Raw genomic sequence first — 17,366 nt, forward strand, 5'->3', positions numbered from 1 at the left:
ATTGCCGGCTTTGTCTCTTAACGCACACATCTGATTCTTGCCTGTTCCTAGTTTCTTCCTCACTGTTTTTAGGCTTCCTCCGTTCCTGAGAGCCTGTTGAATTCTATCCATATTATAGTTCCTGATGTCCGCTGTCTTACGCTTGTTGATTAACTTAGAAAGTTCTGCCAGTTCTATTCTAGCTGTAGGGTTAGAGGCTTTCATACATTGGCGTTTCTTGATCAGATCTTTCGTCTCCTGCGATCTTACTGGTTTCCTGTCTAACGCGTTACCACCGACTTCTACTGCGCACTCTTTAATGATGCCCATAAGATTGTCGTTCATTGCTTCAACACTAAGGTCCTCTTCCAGAGTTAAAGCCGAATACCTGTTCTGTAGCTTGATCCGGAATTCGTCTAGTTTCCCTCTTACCGCTAACTCATTGATTGGCTTCTTGTGTACCAGTTTCTTCCGTTCCCTCCTCAAGTCTAGGCTAATTCGAGTTCTTACCATCCTATGGTCACTGCAGCGTACCTTGCCGAGCACTTCTACATCTTGTATGATGCCAGGGTTCGCGCAGGGTATGAAGTCAATTTCATTTCTAGTCTCACCATTCGGGCTCCTCCACGTCCACGTTCGACTAACCCGCTAGTAACGTTGCTCAAATGAACGTCTCCTCATGGTTGGCTACTTTTTACCTATTCGAAATGTTCGTCTGTTTTGGCGACGTCACTTTGCACCATCTGGCAACACTGCTCCAACAGACGTCGAGCGCAGTCGAGCACTTTCGTGATCCTATTTGCGCGATCGCACCCCTACAGTCGCTGTACCCAAGCCGCCCAAGCCTCGATGCTCTGTAAGCTAGTACTGTGTGCCCGTAGTGTGTTCCGCTGATCCTCATGCGCGGTTTTTCTTAGCTCGGAAAAAAAAAATTGAAGCATGAGGAGCGGATTTCACCGAGTCGAGCTGAACAAGACGGTATGGGAGGTTCCCGTCCGCTACAACAACCTTTCGCCCATCGGCGTCGGCGCTTACGGACAAGTTTGGTGAGTACTTCTTCTAGGCTTAGAAAATAGCGCAGACGGTGTTACGTTACGCGACAGCTCATCACACATCACTAGCGTTGGTCGGTAGCGCGCCTCACAAGTTGTGGTGAATTCTCATGCCACACTTCGTGCAGTTCTGCTGGCACAGCAAGGGGCGCCTTGTTGGTTGTGCGAGTCCTGCGGCGTCTTTCTTAAATACTACGTTTCTTTGAGATGCGCATTCATCCAGCGCTACCAACGCGCAGGGACCTTCCCTCGTTGTTGTACTCGACGGTGCAACGCTTACACGCTAGGAAAGTGCAGGTTAAACAAAAACGATATGTCGGACAGGATCCCTGTCGCGCGACAAGTGTGTTAGCTGCGGGGGGGGGGGGGGGGGGGGGCAGCTATTTGTGCTCTTGTGTGGTCTACATGTACATCTACTGAGTATACGTGATCTTGCGACTGTTGTATTCCTTCATTTATTCTCATCGCTGCAAACCGCACTGGCTGCTACCGTTTCGTTTACGATATCGATTGCAAACCTGATGACCCATGCACATTTTAAATTTCACCAACGTTTGACTTTAGTTGATGCTCTATTGCTTATGATCGACATTCGTGTCATACGTATTTGGTTTTACATGCAATATCTTGTAAAGCCTTTGTTAACAAGAACACAAGAGCCCTCTGTAACAAGAAAGAAAATTGATTTCATACTTTCTGCCGATCCCAGCATAGTGCAAAATGTAGGAGTGTTAGGTAGGGTAAAGTGCAGTGATCATAGGTTAGGGAGGGGTAGGATTCACCTCAATTGGTCAAGAAGAAACAGGCCAACCTACATGCAGTACGGATAAAAGTGGACCAATTAAGGCTGGTACTTGCAAGCAATTTATGCAGCCTTAGAACAGAGAGATGAAGATGATATAGAGGTAATGAATGAAACCATAACTAGGCTGGCTTCAGAAGCAGCATTTTAAGTGAGAGGCAACACACCAAGGAAACCAGTAGGTAAGCTCTCCCAAGTAAGAATGGACCTAATAAAGAAAAGACAAAGAATGAAAGTGTCAGGACAACATTCATTTGGGCTAGATGGTGCATACTTGAATAGGAAGGAACATACTTGAATAGGAAGGCGCTTGTCCTGTGTCGTTCTCGCCACTTGTGATCGTCTTAGCGCTGTTCCTTCCTATTCAAGAATGAAAGTGTCAAACTTAAGAGACCAGATAGAATTCGCAGAGCTGTCAAAACTAATCAGCAAGGAGAAAATAAGGGATATTCGAAATTATAATGTGAGAAAGACTGCGGAAAAGCAGTAAAAGGTGGATGCAGCCTGAAATCAGTGAGAAGAAAACTTGGCATCAGACAAAGCAATATGTATGCACTGAAAGATAAGCAGGGTAATATCATCAGCAATCTTGAAGATACAGTAAAAGAAGCAGAAGAATTCTATACTGACCTGTACAGTACCCAGAGGAGGCGGGATACCTCCATTAGGAACAGTAATGAGGATACAGAAACTCCTCCTATAACTAGCAATGAGGTCAGAAGGGCCTTACAAGACATGAAACGAGGAAGTCCAGCAGAAGAAAATGGAAGAACAGTCGATTTAATCAAAGATGGAGGAGACATTGCTTGGAAAACTGGCAGCTCTTTATACGAAATGTCTATAGATAGAGTGCAAGTGTCCCAGAAAACTGGAGGAATGCAAAAATTGTACTAATTCACAAAAACGGAGACGTTAAAGAATTGAAAAATTATAGGACCATTAGCTTACTCCCAGTATTATATAAAATATTCACCAAAATAATCTCCAATAGAATAAGGGCAACACTGGACTTTAGTCAACCAAGGGATCAGGCTGGCTTCAGGAAGGGTACTCTACAATGGATCACATCCATGCCGATCAGGTTATTGAAAATCCGCAGAGTACAATAAGCCTCTCTATATGGCTTTTATAGATTACAAGAAGGCATTTGATTCAGTAGCGATACCAGCAGTCATAGAGGCATTACGTAATCAAGGAGTACAGAATGCTTACGTAAATAGCTTGGAAAATATCTACAGAGGTCCTTCAGCTACCTTAATTCTACACAAGAAAAGCAGGAAGACACCTATAAAGAAAGGGTTCAGACAGGGAGACACAATCCCCCTCAATGCTATTCACTGGTTATACTAGGAGAATGCCAGCAAACTTGAGAGCAGCCACCTTCCTGTCTCCTTGTCTATGTTTCTTTTTTTCTACTCTCAAGTTTGCTGGCATTCTCCTAGTATATCCATGAACCAACTAGCCCAACAAGCCACTCTCAGAGCTATTCACTGCATGCTTGGACTATTCAAGGCTAGGAGTAAGGATCGACGGCGAATATCTCGGCAACCTTCGGTTTGCCAATGACATTGTTCTATTCAGCAACAATTCAGAAGAGTTACAGAATGGGTGCCAAAAGAAGGGAGACGCAGTCGAGGATGGCAGAAGACTAGATTGGGTGATGAAATTAAGAAATTCGCAGGTGCTATCTGGAATCAGTTGGTGCAGGACAGGGGTAATTGTAGATTGCAGGGAGAGGCCTTAGTCCTGCAGTGGGCATAAAATAGGCTGATGATGATGGTGTAGATAAAACAGGAGAGCCGTTACAGCATATACACAGGATGTGAATTCAAGAGTGTGCAAACAAGCACTTCCTAACCTATGACTGTGCATAACAGATGTATACAAAGAAACTGTTGGTTACAAGGGGTGCACTTCACGTGGTAGCAAAGTGCATCATTTCTGAGCAGAGAAGTAGTTGGATTATCTACTCCTTGAAGGTATGTGAGCTGAGCACCATTGCAATGGAAGGAAGGACAGAACAGCCCTTGAGTGCTTGCACTGTGATACTCCCCTAAAGTTCGCCGCACACATTGCTTGTCTTGTCTGCTGATAGCCAGCGACTGCCCGTTCGGAAAAATGTGGAGAGCAGGCTGAGAAAAAGGAATTCCTGGCGGAGTGCCCTGGCAGCCTGCAGGAAGTATTAAATTTAAGAGGGTCATCTATAAAAATCCTTCAGCATGCCTTGTTGCATTTCTCACGGCAGTTGCTAGTGTAACTTTTAGTAGAATGCTTGCAGTAGAGTGAGCTGTCACAAACAAGGTGCAAGCTTTTCAGTTCACCATAAGGACAAAACTGGAATCCTATACAGTTTGTGCGTGGCATCGGAGTCCGTCTTATGGTCCAGCATTCCCGTGAGGCTACCCGTGCTTCACACCACTTGGGAACTTGTACAAGAAGACTCGTGATCACCGTATTTCGGGCATTAATGTCAGCCCTCACCTTGGCCTTCGGGAGCAATTTGGAGGTGAGGCCATTTTTAGCCCTTACCCAAGTCTCCAATAACCGGTCATTTTCCTGCTAATGCCATTGTGAAGGAAATGCAAAGAAAAAACTACCGCCTGTTCACCAATCCAGATGTTAACTGGTGCCAACTATATCTGTCTGAAAGTTTATTTGAACAGCGAGGGGCAATCAATAATTGTTACTCTTGAGTTGATGCACCATATTGCTTACAATCAAGATTCATGTCATGTGGATTTGATTTTATACGCAATACCTTGTAGATCCTTTCTTCGCTATCTTTAGATTCATTCAATTACAGTGGTCCGCTATGAGTGCATAGCATTCCAAGGCACATTGTGGTTGAAGCAGTATGACAGCCTCTGCTTTTTTTGTGCCCCGACTTTGGGCAGCTGAAGTTGCACTGAAAGAGCATTCTTTCACGCATTTTTATCTGTGGTTTGCAGCTTGGCAGCATTTGCCAGTAATAAAGGTAATAAAGTAAGGATTGGGGGTGCGCACATAATTTGAATGTGCCAAGTTTCAAACTCTCACAAAAGTACTTCCGAGGGAAGGCAGCATAAATAACGTCCATGTGGCACAATTTCAAACCTTAGGCTATATGATAAAATTTGATAGGAGATAAAATGACAACTGCAGAACAAGTATGGTTGCTTAGTGCCTATGCCATTAGCATAACATATAGGCGGGTGGGTGAGGTGATGACTGAGGGTGTGGTGCGCTAAATTTCAAACTAAAGGCAAGAGCACTTTGTTAATTTTCATTAGATTGCTCAGTCTTTTCTTTTATTATTGGATTGTCAATAATATTCCAACCTCCCTTTCACCCATTCCTTTTGATCTTTATTTATATACTTATTCTTACTTGAAGAAAAGAGCGCTACGAAAATGCGGACTAAAAGAGGAACATGTACGACGGACAAGGCAGTACTTCCAACTGACTGTTTTTTTGAAGAAACAGGATTTTAAATAGATACAACCTAGAATGGCCCATGGTGACATCATGACGTCCCTATCTCATCAGAAAAGCTATCTCTTTTTTGGTAAGCATCACTGTAGGGCAGCTCATGTACGTGCCCTCGGTTTTTGCAATGTAGAAAGCTTCTAATATCGCCCGTTCTATTCTATCTCTAGTCCGTGCCAGAAACCTGGTGTCACAAAGATACGGACGGCAATTGTGACGTTTACAGTGTTCTGCCAGATGGCCCCCCGCATTGTTACTTATGGCCCAGTTGTGCTCATGCGCCCTCTCATTAAAACACCGTCCGGTTTGACCGATATACACCTGTTGGCAACTTAGGGGTACCCCATATACGGCATTACTTTTTAACAGTAATATACTTATTCTTTTTTTTCTTCCATGACTCTACTTTTAATCTCTCTTTTAGAGAGACGATAGTTCGCTGACCTCCAGCAGAGCAGATAATCCCCCCCCCCCTTGTCAACCAGGCCCCTTCCACGAAACGAGGAACCTACAGTGACGTGTCAACCGGCAGACACAGGGGGCTACCTCATATTCCTCCACTGACGTTCAGTAGCACACCTTTCAATTTTACACCTTTGCCACTACCACACCCTCGGTCATTGCCTTGCCCACCTGCCTTACCCTCTCCCCCATTTAGAAGAACCATACTTATGCGTACTTATGTGCTGACTGAAACTTGGTTGCATGATGAAATTTTTGACAGTGAATTCGTACCTGCTGGGTACAATGCTCTCCGTAAAGACCACATTGGTAGAGGCGGTGGTGTCTGTATTATCTACAAAAAATCAATACGGGTTTTCAGGACGCCTGATGTGTCAAATATCCAGTGCATTTTTAGTAAAGCTTATTGTGGTCGAATCAGGTACATCATAGGCGTGATGTTCCCTGTCAGTTTTAGGTGATTTAAAAGTTTACATGAACACATATATAAAACCTGGCGATTGGATAATTCTTGCTGGCGATTTCAACCTGCCTAATATTGACTGGTCCACAACGTCCCTCGTAAACCATAATGACAAAACAGATGATGCTATGTTGGATATAGCATTTGCTTTTGATTTATCTCAAGTTGTTGGCGAATACACTAGGATACACGACAGTTCTAAATCTATACCATACCTTTTCTTTATGAGCGAATCTATCAGTACTAAATCAAAATGCGAAATTGTCACGGGAATCTCCGATCACCAGGCCGTACTCCTTACCTTATCTGATACTGCTATTGACAGAAATCGAAAATGCTCTTGTTTTCCTAACTTTTCACGCGCAGATGACACATCAGTAATGGATGTCTTATCCTTTCATTTTGATAGCATTTCTAAGTCAACAGCAAATGTAGACGATTTGTGGATTTCCTTTAAGGATCTCGTATCGATGTGTATTGACCGTCTTGTGCCAAGCATTATTAAAAAGGTGAAACCTGAGAATTCCTGGATTTCTCGTACTTCAATACAAATGTGCAGAAAATTAAAACGATTGAAAAAGAAAAAGCAAGCAATAAACCGTCCTAGGTGTCTGCAAGAAAAAATTTCCTTTCTTACCGTTAAGTATAAAAGTCAGACAGCACCCGATAAAGAAAATTATTTTGGGAACTTGTTGCCTAACTTCATTTCAACTTCACCAGAGAAATTCTGGCGAACAATCTCTCCGGTATTCAGAGATTCTCATGCGTTTGAAGTCAACGGCACTTTAACCCAAGATGAAAAATAAATATAATCTGCTTTTAATGAATACTTCAAATCTGTTTTCACTAATGATAATGGCATACTACCCGCTTTCAAAACGTGTTTACCTCCAATGCCTGATCTTGTCATTAGGGAGCAAGGAATTATTAAAATGCTTTTGAATCTCGATACCAAGAAGTCCTCCGGACCCGATAACCTACCAAGTCGATTCCTAACTAGGTATGCAGAATGGGTAGCCAAGTACTTGAGTTCAACCAGTTAATAAAAACGGTAACAAACAGTGCACCCATAATTATAGGCCAATCTCACTAACATTGACAACTTGCAAAATTATGGAGCACATAATACATACCCACATCTCTGATTTTCTTGAAAAACATGCTTTTGTTACAAATCTTCAGCACGGATTCTGGGAAGGTTATTTTACATGCACTCAATTAGTCCAAACTGTACATGATTTTGCTAACTCTATTAATAACGGAAACCAAACAGATGCCATTTTTATGGATTTCGCAAAAGCATTTGATTAAGTTTCTCACAAGAAGCTGCTTTCCAAAATTAATAGCACAATAAAAAATGACAAGGTTGCTAACTGAATTTCAACCTACTTGAGTAACTGTCAACAATATGTGACTTTTCGTGATCATTCATTTCGGTCTCCTTCTGTTGACTCTGGCGTCCCTCAGGGTTCGGTGCTTGGGCCGCTTCTATTCATCATTTATATATACTACATCATTAAAAACATTCCACTTCATATTAAATTGTACACGGATGATTGCATGCTCTGCTCAGAAATTAAAACTATATCAAATCAGATAACACTGAACGAAGCCTTCCAAAAGATTACTGAATGGCGTGATGTCTGGCAGGTGGCGATAAATTTTCAAAATACCATTTACATGAGAATAACTCGCAAGAAAAATCGCCTCATATTCCAGTATTCTTTTGCTGACAATATCCTCACCGAAGTTGCACAATACAAATATCTAGGATTATAGATTACTAACGACCTTGATTGGACTAAACACATTGATCAGGTGAGAGGCAATGCTGACCGTAAACTTTTTTTTTTTTCGGGCGAGCACTAAATCTTTCCACACCCAGAGTCCGGCTCCTAGCTTACAGATCGGTTATCCTTCCAATATTTGATTATGCAGCGATAATTTGGGATCCATTTACTAAAAGGAACATTAATAAAATTGAAAAAAGTACAAAAGAAAGCAGTTCGTTTTGTTTACAATAACTATGGATGCACATCAGTAACTGATCTGTTAAATAGGGCTGGTTTGACACCTGTATCCGAAAGAAATCACATTTCCCGACTTAAGTTCTTATACCAATTAATCAAAGGTCACCTTAAGATTAATATTGACGGACTAATATCCTTTTCTTCAGGTGACACTACAAGACAATGTCATAATCTCACAATCACCCCTTTTCATCAGTGTAACAACTGCTTTAAATATTCATTTTTTCCTAGAACAGTAACATAATGGAATCTGCTTGCTAACAATCAAGTACTACAGCAATCGCTGACGTCATTCACCAGAAGCCTCAGTGTCCATTAACATCTATTTTCTGTTTTATTCATTCCCTGCTGCCCATATAGTTACTAATTTCTTATTGGTGCAACTTTATGCCCCTTACATTTCATGTTAATGTGTTCACTAAATATTTTATGTGTTCTTGAATAATTAAGATATGCCATAAACCTTGCTGTACTGCTATGTCTACTCCTATGTTGCACTGCCATCATTGAACTTCCTTGTCTCCAATGCTGATCTATTTTGTTTGTTTACTAATCATTTGCGGCCTTTGTTTATTTCCGAAATTTTTTGTTAATATTTGATCAGTGCTTGTATCTGTATGCCCAACCTGCGAAAATCCCTTCCTGGGATTGCAGTATCAATAAATAAATAAAAAAAAATTAAATTATATACACTGTGCCGAGGAGAGCATATGTCACCTTGAAAAAAAAAAAGACAAGTCCACTTGTCGAAACATTGGCTCCTGCTTTCACCTTGTTCACATTTTGCTCGTCATCAACCCTACAATATAGTTTGAGCCCACCTGGAACAATTTTGAGAAGGTGGTGACAGCGAGGAGGAACACTCCAGGTGTGTTTCGGAGTTCATGAATGCTATTGCCAGGACTGAGCATGCTGCACACGCAGGTGGGTCACTTTGACTAAAACTGGCACATGCCACAATGTGGTAAAAGGAGGCATGTCGTCAATTGCTATACTGCACATATCATCTATCATCTACACATCTATCAAAAACATAAATGCAGATTTGTCTCATGTTAGGGAACATCAGAACAACACTTGGGCTAAGCCATGGTATAGATGAGAGAATGAAGTGTCGTTAGCTCTTTTTTTCTAATGCAACAAATGCATATAACACAGGGAAATCAGAATACCTTGTAAGACAAACTGTATGCCTTTGGATTGGGAGGCCATTTTTGGCACTTTTGTGGTATTGGTAGCGTTATTCCTGTCTGATATTTGCTTTGGGGGCAGTGGAGATTGCAGCTATCGTGATGTCTAATGAAATCTTTTGAGCCTCGATTTTATTGCCAGTATATCCAATGTTTGAATCGGTGATCAATCGGTGATATCAAGCTTTGCATAATACTAGTGTGTGCTGTCCACCTTACAGGCGGATACCATAAAGGCTTCGTATCCAACCTAATTCAAATCATTCTACATGTTGGCTTTGTGCATTAAGAGCTATGGAAGCTTGTTGCATGCCTCCTTTACAACTTTTCGGTCTCATGCCATGGCATCACCGAGATAGCAGAGGTTTAAAGGGACCCTAAAACGATTTTGAAGATTTTGTACAAACATACTGAGTCGTTAGAGTAGATCCTTCTGATCATTAATTGACACATGTAAGTGCTCCACGCTAAGCGTGTAATTTATTATATGGTTTTAAAAAATGTACATCGCTGCCGATTGCAGCAAACTGCTCGGCTGAATTTTCAGCCGCCCCTACCCATTTGATTTAAATTACCCTAACGACGTCAGTAGGGCAAGCTATTTGATTAGCTGCCCAGGTCACATCATGGTGATGGTAACAACTTTATTTCATCAACAGAAAGGATGTGGTTGACTTTAATGGGCTTCCAGGGTGCGTGAGGTGTCACGTCATTGATAATTTTTCCAACTTAATGGTGAACAAATGTTGTTCCTAATAGTTGGAATGTTAGTTAATTTGTTTCTATAAAAAGAAAGTAACAGAAAGAGAATGCACAAGAACAATTTCTCAGTACACATAAGCACTTCTGGCACACAGCAAGTGTCATCTGCTCATGTTACAACGTGCTCCGTCTTAATGACAGCTCCGCATTCAGTGTCATTCTGTCATTTTATGAGCACCATTTGTGAGCCATTGTTGCATTGTGGGCTGCAAATGCAGCGACTGCCAATACATCAAGCTGCAAAAACATGTCCCTCTGCAAGGCAGCAGACGAGTGCAGTGGCTGCAGTGCATCAGAGTATTGGTATCCAATTGGTGCCAGGATTTGCATGTTTGTGGCCACCACTTTACACCGGAGGATTACTACGACAATAGCGTTTCACGACTCCGGTATTCAAGTAAATGCAAGCGATTGGACGGCCTGGCCGCTTGACTGTGCCATTTCATAGGATGAGCAGAAGCACAAACGTGAATGATCTGCACAGTGCAGCCACCTGGTGGCAAAGAGCTCAACCAAACACAGTAGCAGTAACGAAATGTATTCTTCTTTGCTGCTGGTGTAAATTTTTCACAGGGCCGTAATTGTTAACAAACTATTTTTCTAAATCTTTAAAATGTTGTACACTTGATTGGAGCAATATTAGCTCTTTGTTTGGCTGGTTAAGCTCTTCGCCAACAGGTGGTTTGACCTTGCAGACCGATCAGGCACGTCTACGGTAAAGTTGCTTCATCAGCTTGAGTTTATGCCTCCACCATCCGTCGAAACGCCCAGATTGCCTGTGGTTACCGGAATACCAGACATGTTCGGTGCTGTGACAGAATGCCTGCAACGCACGCTGCTTCGATAGCTCTTGCTTGGGGTTGACTGCCAAGCAGCTGCCGTAGAGGTTGGTGAGGCTTCTTGCACTCGCTCCTAGAGAACCGGTAGTAGACGACACGATGTGCCATCATGACGCAGATCCAGTGAAGGCAGAGATTAGCCCCAATCACTCGGAGAGCAAGTTGAGGAGAAAATGCATGGCTATGGAGGGGGGTAACTTGTAACAGTCCATAGTTCTTTTAATATGAAACGCTTCACACAAATTTTGGTGTGTATGATTAACTTTTAGTTGTACCCTATGCGTCCACAAAATTTGTCTGCACCGTTTCAGGGGCCCTTTAACTGCTCACTAAAATGGAATAGCCTTCCAATAGGTAACACTGTTTTATGCGCCGCTCAACTAAACTAAATGGAAATTATGTGTAAGGCTGCTAGTTTGCCTTCTTTTGATAATTAATTTTGTGACGAAGAAGATCGGCAGGCTGAAAAGCCCCGTTGCCATCGCGTGGCTCATACCCAGTTTGCTCTCTGGCTGAGCCCTATCTGCTGGTGCTGCGTTTGTTGCTGCTGCTCTATGACCCGAATAAACCCCATTTACAATTGGTGGAGCTGCGGGGTACAACAGGAACGCGATCGGACACTGCAGCCCGGCTTCGTTATGCTGGAAGAAGGACCACCACAACCACAACCCACTGCCCCGGTGACTACTGGGGTCTGCCCCGGCCCGTTGCGTCAGCGCGACCAACCCATCTTCAGTGGTTCCGAAGACCATGACGTAGAAGACTGGCTCACCGACTACGACTGGGTGAGCATCCACGACCACTGGGACAACACCAAAAAACTGAATTACGTGTCGTTTTATTTGAGCGGTGTCGCCGGCATGTGGCATCGCAACCACGAACATGATCTCACGACGTGGACGGCCTTCAAAACTAACGTGACAGAGGTGTTCGGGCACCCTGCTGTTCGTGAGCTTCGCGCTGAGCAAGGTTTGCGTGGTCATGCGCAACAGTGCGGGGAGACATTTACCAGTTATATAGAAGATGTTGTCGACCTCTGTAACCGCATTGACGTCACAATAGCTGATGCCGGGAAGATCCACCATATCTTAAAAGGCATTGAAGACGATGCCTTCCAGATGCTGTTGGTGAAATATCCGGTGACCGTCTCTGGAGTCGTCAGTCTTTGTCAAAGCTTCAACAAACTGTGCAAACAATGCATAGCCACCCGCCAATCTCCTCTTCAGGCCACTTTAATGTCGAGCTTGGCTGTTGCTCTGGATAACACTTTGCTGCTACTACAAATCAAGGAGTTTGTCTGTGAAGAGGTGGCTCGTCAGCATTCTCTGATTCCACTTACACACGGTCAGTCGAGTTTTCCGTTAGTGCCCACTCTCCAGTCTGTCATCAAGGAGCAGGTAGCCGACCACAATTCGCCTTCTCTCCAACAAGCTCCGACTGCTGCTACCTTGATGTACGCTGAAGTCGCTACGAGGCCTGCACCACAGACCCTTCGCCCACCTTTGTGCCTGCCCGTATCCGCTCCAGTCTGGCCACCGGTGCAGTATGCACGACCTCAGACCATTGGCGCACAGAAGACAATCGTCCAATTTATTTTTTATTGTGGCCGTACTGGACATGTGGCACGTCACTGTTGCCTCCTTACACTGGACATTCCCAACAATGTGCGTCCATATGCTTCACATTTTTAACAACGCCGCAACTATTCAGACACCTTTGAATCTCCTCCTGCCGTTGAGACCACATTCTCCGCTCGCCGTTCACCTTCTCGCTGCCACTCCCTTTCCCCCATGCACTCTCGGCAGAGCCTTCTGCACCAGGAGAACTAAAAATCGCAGTTCAGGAGGCAAGAACTGTGGTGTCCGCGAAATTATAAGGCCACACACTTCTCCGAAAAACTTTATTGAAGTCGTGATAGAAGGAGCATTGACCCTAGCACTTGTTGCCACCAGCGCTGCACTTTCAGCGATAGACGCCCATATTTGCTGCAAAATAGGAAAAGTGACGACACCGCTTTCTGGACTGTCCCTTTGGACTGCCAACACACAGCACGAACGCGCGCATTGCGAATGCGAGCCATCCGGTGCCTGCACAGCTCATGTTGTCATTCCTTTGTATCATAGAATTCATCATGTTGCCATCATGTTCACACGACGTCATATTAGGTTGGGACTTTCTCTCCACAGATCATGCGATCGTTGACTGTGCCTGCGCCAGAATCGAGCTGTTTCAGTTTTTGACCGATATTGTCACTGACCACAAAGACCCTTGTTGCAGAATCACCGTTTCAGAAGACATCGTTATACCTGCCTGGTCTTCTGCTCTTGTCAGTATCTCTTGTGCCTGTAGATGACGGCACAGTACTGTTCGCTTCGTCCGAACTCTTAGTTTGCCGCCGTTCACTATCACTGCTGTTCGGCATCCTAGAGTTCAAAACTAGCGCCTCTCCCACGTGTGGGTCAAACCCATCGATTGAACCCATTACTTTACGCCACCATGAAAGCCTTGGCAAAGTAGAGCCACTGGTCTCATTTTCAATATTTGACACGATGGACGACTCCACTTATCTTGCCGCTCTCGAGGCATCGCCACCTCACTCACTGCCGCATTTTTTTACGCCAGCTATTGCCAGTGACCTTACGACGACGCAGTGCAGTGAACTTTTTCACATGCTCCAAGGCTTCTCTTCCTCTTTTGACTGCCAAGCAACATCACTCGGCCGCACAACGACTGTTTCGCACACTATGGACATTGGGAGCCATGCACCCATTCGACAGTGTCCCTACCGAGTATCTGCGACTGAAATACGCGTTATGAATGACCAGGTGAATGGTATGCTCAGACGTGGTCTCATCCAGCATTCTAGTAATCCTTGGGCATCACCAGTCATTCTAGTTAAAAAAAGAAAGAAGGCACCATACGATCTTGCGTTGATTATCAAAGGCTTAACAAGATTACCCCAAAAGATGTATACCCGTTGCCACATATTGACAATGCACTTGACTGTTTGCAAGGAGTGGAGTTTTTTTTCCGCCTTAGATCTCCGCTCTGGCTACTGGCAAGTGCCCATGGCTGATGCTGACTGTTCTGAAACCGCATTTGTAACACGAGACGGCTTGTATGAATTCACTGTAATGCTGTTCGGTCTGTGCAATGCGCCCGCCACCTTTGAACGCATGATGGACGGCATCCTGCGCGGCCTGAAGTGGCATACTTTTTTCTACTACCTCGACAATGTTGTCGTCTTTTCCTTTGATTTTCCGACCCATCTTCGCCGTTTACATCAAGTTTTCACCTGTCTCCGGAATGCTGGTCTCCAGCTCGACTTAAACAAATGCCTATTTGCAGCTTGAAAACGGACTATATTGGGCCACATTGTCTCCAAAGAAGGCATTCTTCCTGACTCTGCTAAACTTTGCGCTGTATCCAAATTCCCAAAGCCCACTAACTTAAAAGCACTATGCAGCTTCATTGGCCTATGTTCGCAATTTCGCTTCTGTGATCGCACCATTAAACCAACTTCTCCAAGGCGACAATGAACTTTCTACTTGGTCAGGAGCCTCTGATGATGCCTTTACGACTCTTCATCGCCTATTCACGTCTCCGCAAATCTTGCGCCATTTTGATTCAAGCGCACCTACAGAACTTCACACTGACGCCAGTGGTGTCGGCCTTGGTGCCGCACAACATAAGAACACTAATGCCGAATAGGTGGTCGCTTATGCCAGTAGGGCCCTTACGAAACCTGAGGCCAATTACTCAGTAACAGAAAAAGAGTGCCTGGCTATCATATGGGCTCTTCAGAAATTTCGCCCATATGTCTACGGTCGACCCTTTAACGTGGTGAGGGATCATCATCCTCTTTGCTGGTTGTCTAACCTCAAAGACCTGTCGGGCCGCCTCACTCAGTGGGCCCTCCGAATCCAGGAATATCCAAGAATCTGTGTTGTCTATTGCTCTGGACGCTGACACTCCAACACCGATGCCCTCTCGCGTTTCGCAGTTACTTCAGACAGCAGTATTAGTTCTATCTACAGACATAATTTCTCACCACTTGACATCCTGGACATGGCCTCGGAGCAACGAAAAGACCTATAGATCATCATGATATTCTATTATTTCGCAAATCCTCCGGCAGCTTTGGCACCTCGAGCGTCACGCCGGCAGGCTCAACATTTCACCATCTGGGACGGACTTTTATGCAGCCACATTGCGTTGTATACTTTTATACTACCATAATAACGGCCACACATGGCTCTTAGTAGTGCCCCGCCACCTTCGACAAGATTTATGCTCCACTTTTCACTCTGACTCGCAGTGTGGTCACGGCAGTGTCAAAAACCTACACACGGCTTCACCTACGATATTATTGCATTAAATATGAATTGCATTAAAATATGTTTTGATGAATGGTTTCAACCGTGATAATATAAAGACCTTTTCCGGTGAGAACAGTACTATGTTCGTGGTCGAAATGGCCTGCACACATATTGGTGAGGCTCTTCCAAATGTATTATGCTCCATAATTTCTCAAAGAGTTACCTGTTAACCTTGCACAGTGAATCGCTGCTTTCATGTAAGAAACACTAAGTCATAGGCAGCGCACTTAGGTACTAGAGACTAGAGTCGGGCGAGCCTGTATCGCACACCACCTATGGAAGACTTCTCTTTAATCCAGAATCGTCATGTATTATCTGGTTTAGATTTATCATAAGATTTAATAGCATAAACTCTCATCTTAAGCAAGAATTACTTCCCTACCCTTCATTCATATCATCTTGTATTGACCATCATTATAATGTGTTTGTTCCTCGTTTTCACACTAACCAACACTTTCATTCTTTCAAAAGGACTTCTTCTTGGGCAAGTTGGTGCTTAGATTTCTAGGTACATATACTTTGTGGAGCAAAATACATTTCTGGAAAAGGGACAGAAGAAAGGGAGACAGTGAAGCGCCAACACTGAGTGAAGCGCCAACAGTGATTGGCGCTTCACTGTCTCCCTTTCTTCTGTCCCTTTTCCAGAAATGTATTTTGCGCCACAAAGTATACCTAGGATTTCATTCTTTCGTTCCTCAAACTTGTAATGATTGGAACCACTTGCCCACCTCCATTGTATCTATTAGTATTACAAACCCCAGTGATTTTAAAAATGCACTTGAATATCCTACCTAATATTTTCTGTGTGTGTGTCTTTTTTTCATTGTTACCACACCCTTTTGTAATGCCCTATGTGCCCTGAAGGTATTCAAATAAATAAATAAGTAAGTAAGTAAATAAATAAATAAAAAAATAAATAAATAAATAAATAAAAGAAGTGCGCAGTATCTTGACAATTGATTCCTCTGAGCAGCCGATGTCATCACTTTTTGCAAGGCAACGGTAGCTTATCATCTTTACACGTAGTTGTGGGACCACAAAGTGGCGATTCTCAACATAAAGTAACATAGTGCTACACGCGTGTGGTATTTGATTGTTTGAACGAGGCGCGTGGGTGCCACTACTCGAGAAAGGAGGAAAAAGAATGAACTGGGCTCGTGCTGTAAATCTAACCGGTCTGCGCTGCAACTGTTGTAAATATAACCTGTAAATAAGTGCTCATCCTTCGCATAACATTGTGGTGAAGGTGGAACATTCCCCGTCGTCGCCACGGAGCTTCAAAGCGGCCGCACCGTCGTCTTCTCAGCCATGGCTTCCGATGGAACCACCTCGTTGCCACCTACACCTGTGGTGCCAACCACAACGTACATTACGGTTACTACTTTCCACCAAAAATGCTGTTGACGTAGATGACTGGCTTAGCATGTATGAGCACGTTAGCCAAAGCCACCACTGGGACCCTACCACCATGCTTGCCAATGTGATCTTTTATCTGGATGGGACATCGCATGTCTGGTTTCACACCCGTGAGGTCGAGCTCTCCAGCTGGGAAATTTTCAAAGAGAAGCTTCGCAACCTATTCGGCAACCCTTCAGGTCGCGAACAGGCCGCGCGGAAAGAGCTTGCCACCCGCGTCCAGTCGTCGACCGAATCATATGTCTCCTACATACAGGAAGTGCTCGCGCTATGCTGGAAAATTGACGAGCACATGACCGAGGTTGACAAGATGGGCCATATCCTAAAAGGCATCATGGACGACGCCTTCAATTTGCTCGTCTATAACGACGTTTTTGCCTCCGACGCCATTGTCAACGAATGCCGCCGCTTCAAGGTAGCCAAAAGCCGCCGTGTCGTCCCACAGTTTTCCCGGCTCCCAAACACACCTGTCATGTCCTCTTGCTCCGCTCTTACCACCACATGAGTATTTCAAGAGAACGTCAGAC

At 44.1% G+C, this 17,366-nt stretch overlaps 1 protein-coding gene across 14 annotated transcripts in view; it reads left to right on the top strand.

Annotated features, from left to right (window-relative positions):
- Nucleotides 1–729: 729 nt before the first annotated feature.
- p38b (p38b MAP kinase) overlaps nt 730–17,366 on the top strand; it is a 434,540-nt gene continuing 417,903 nt past the window's right edge. For 9 of the 14 annotated variants that reach the window (XM_065454289.1, XM_065454297.1, XM_065454290.1 and 6 more), the window contains exon 1: nt 730–1,025. In XM_065454289.1, coding sequence (XP_065310361.1) covers nt 919–1,025 — 107 coding nt within the window. In that variant the 5' untranslated portion in view covers nt 730–918. The remainder of the gene's footprint in view (nt 1,026–17,366) is intronic. The other 5 variants (XM_065454301.1, XM_065454293.1, XM_065454286.1 and 2 more) reach the window with 4 other exon arrangements.

This window comes from Dermacentor albipictus, chromosome 6 (genome assembly GCF_038994185.2).
Source record: "Dermacentor albipictus isolate Rhodes 1998 colony chromosome 6, USDA_Dalb.pri_finalv2, whole genome shotgun sequence".
In the NCBI taxonomy this organism is placed as follows: Eukaryota; Metazoa; Arthropoda; class Arachnida; order Ixodida; family Ixodidae; genus Dermacentor; species Dermacentor albipictus.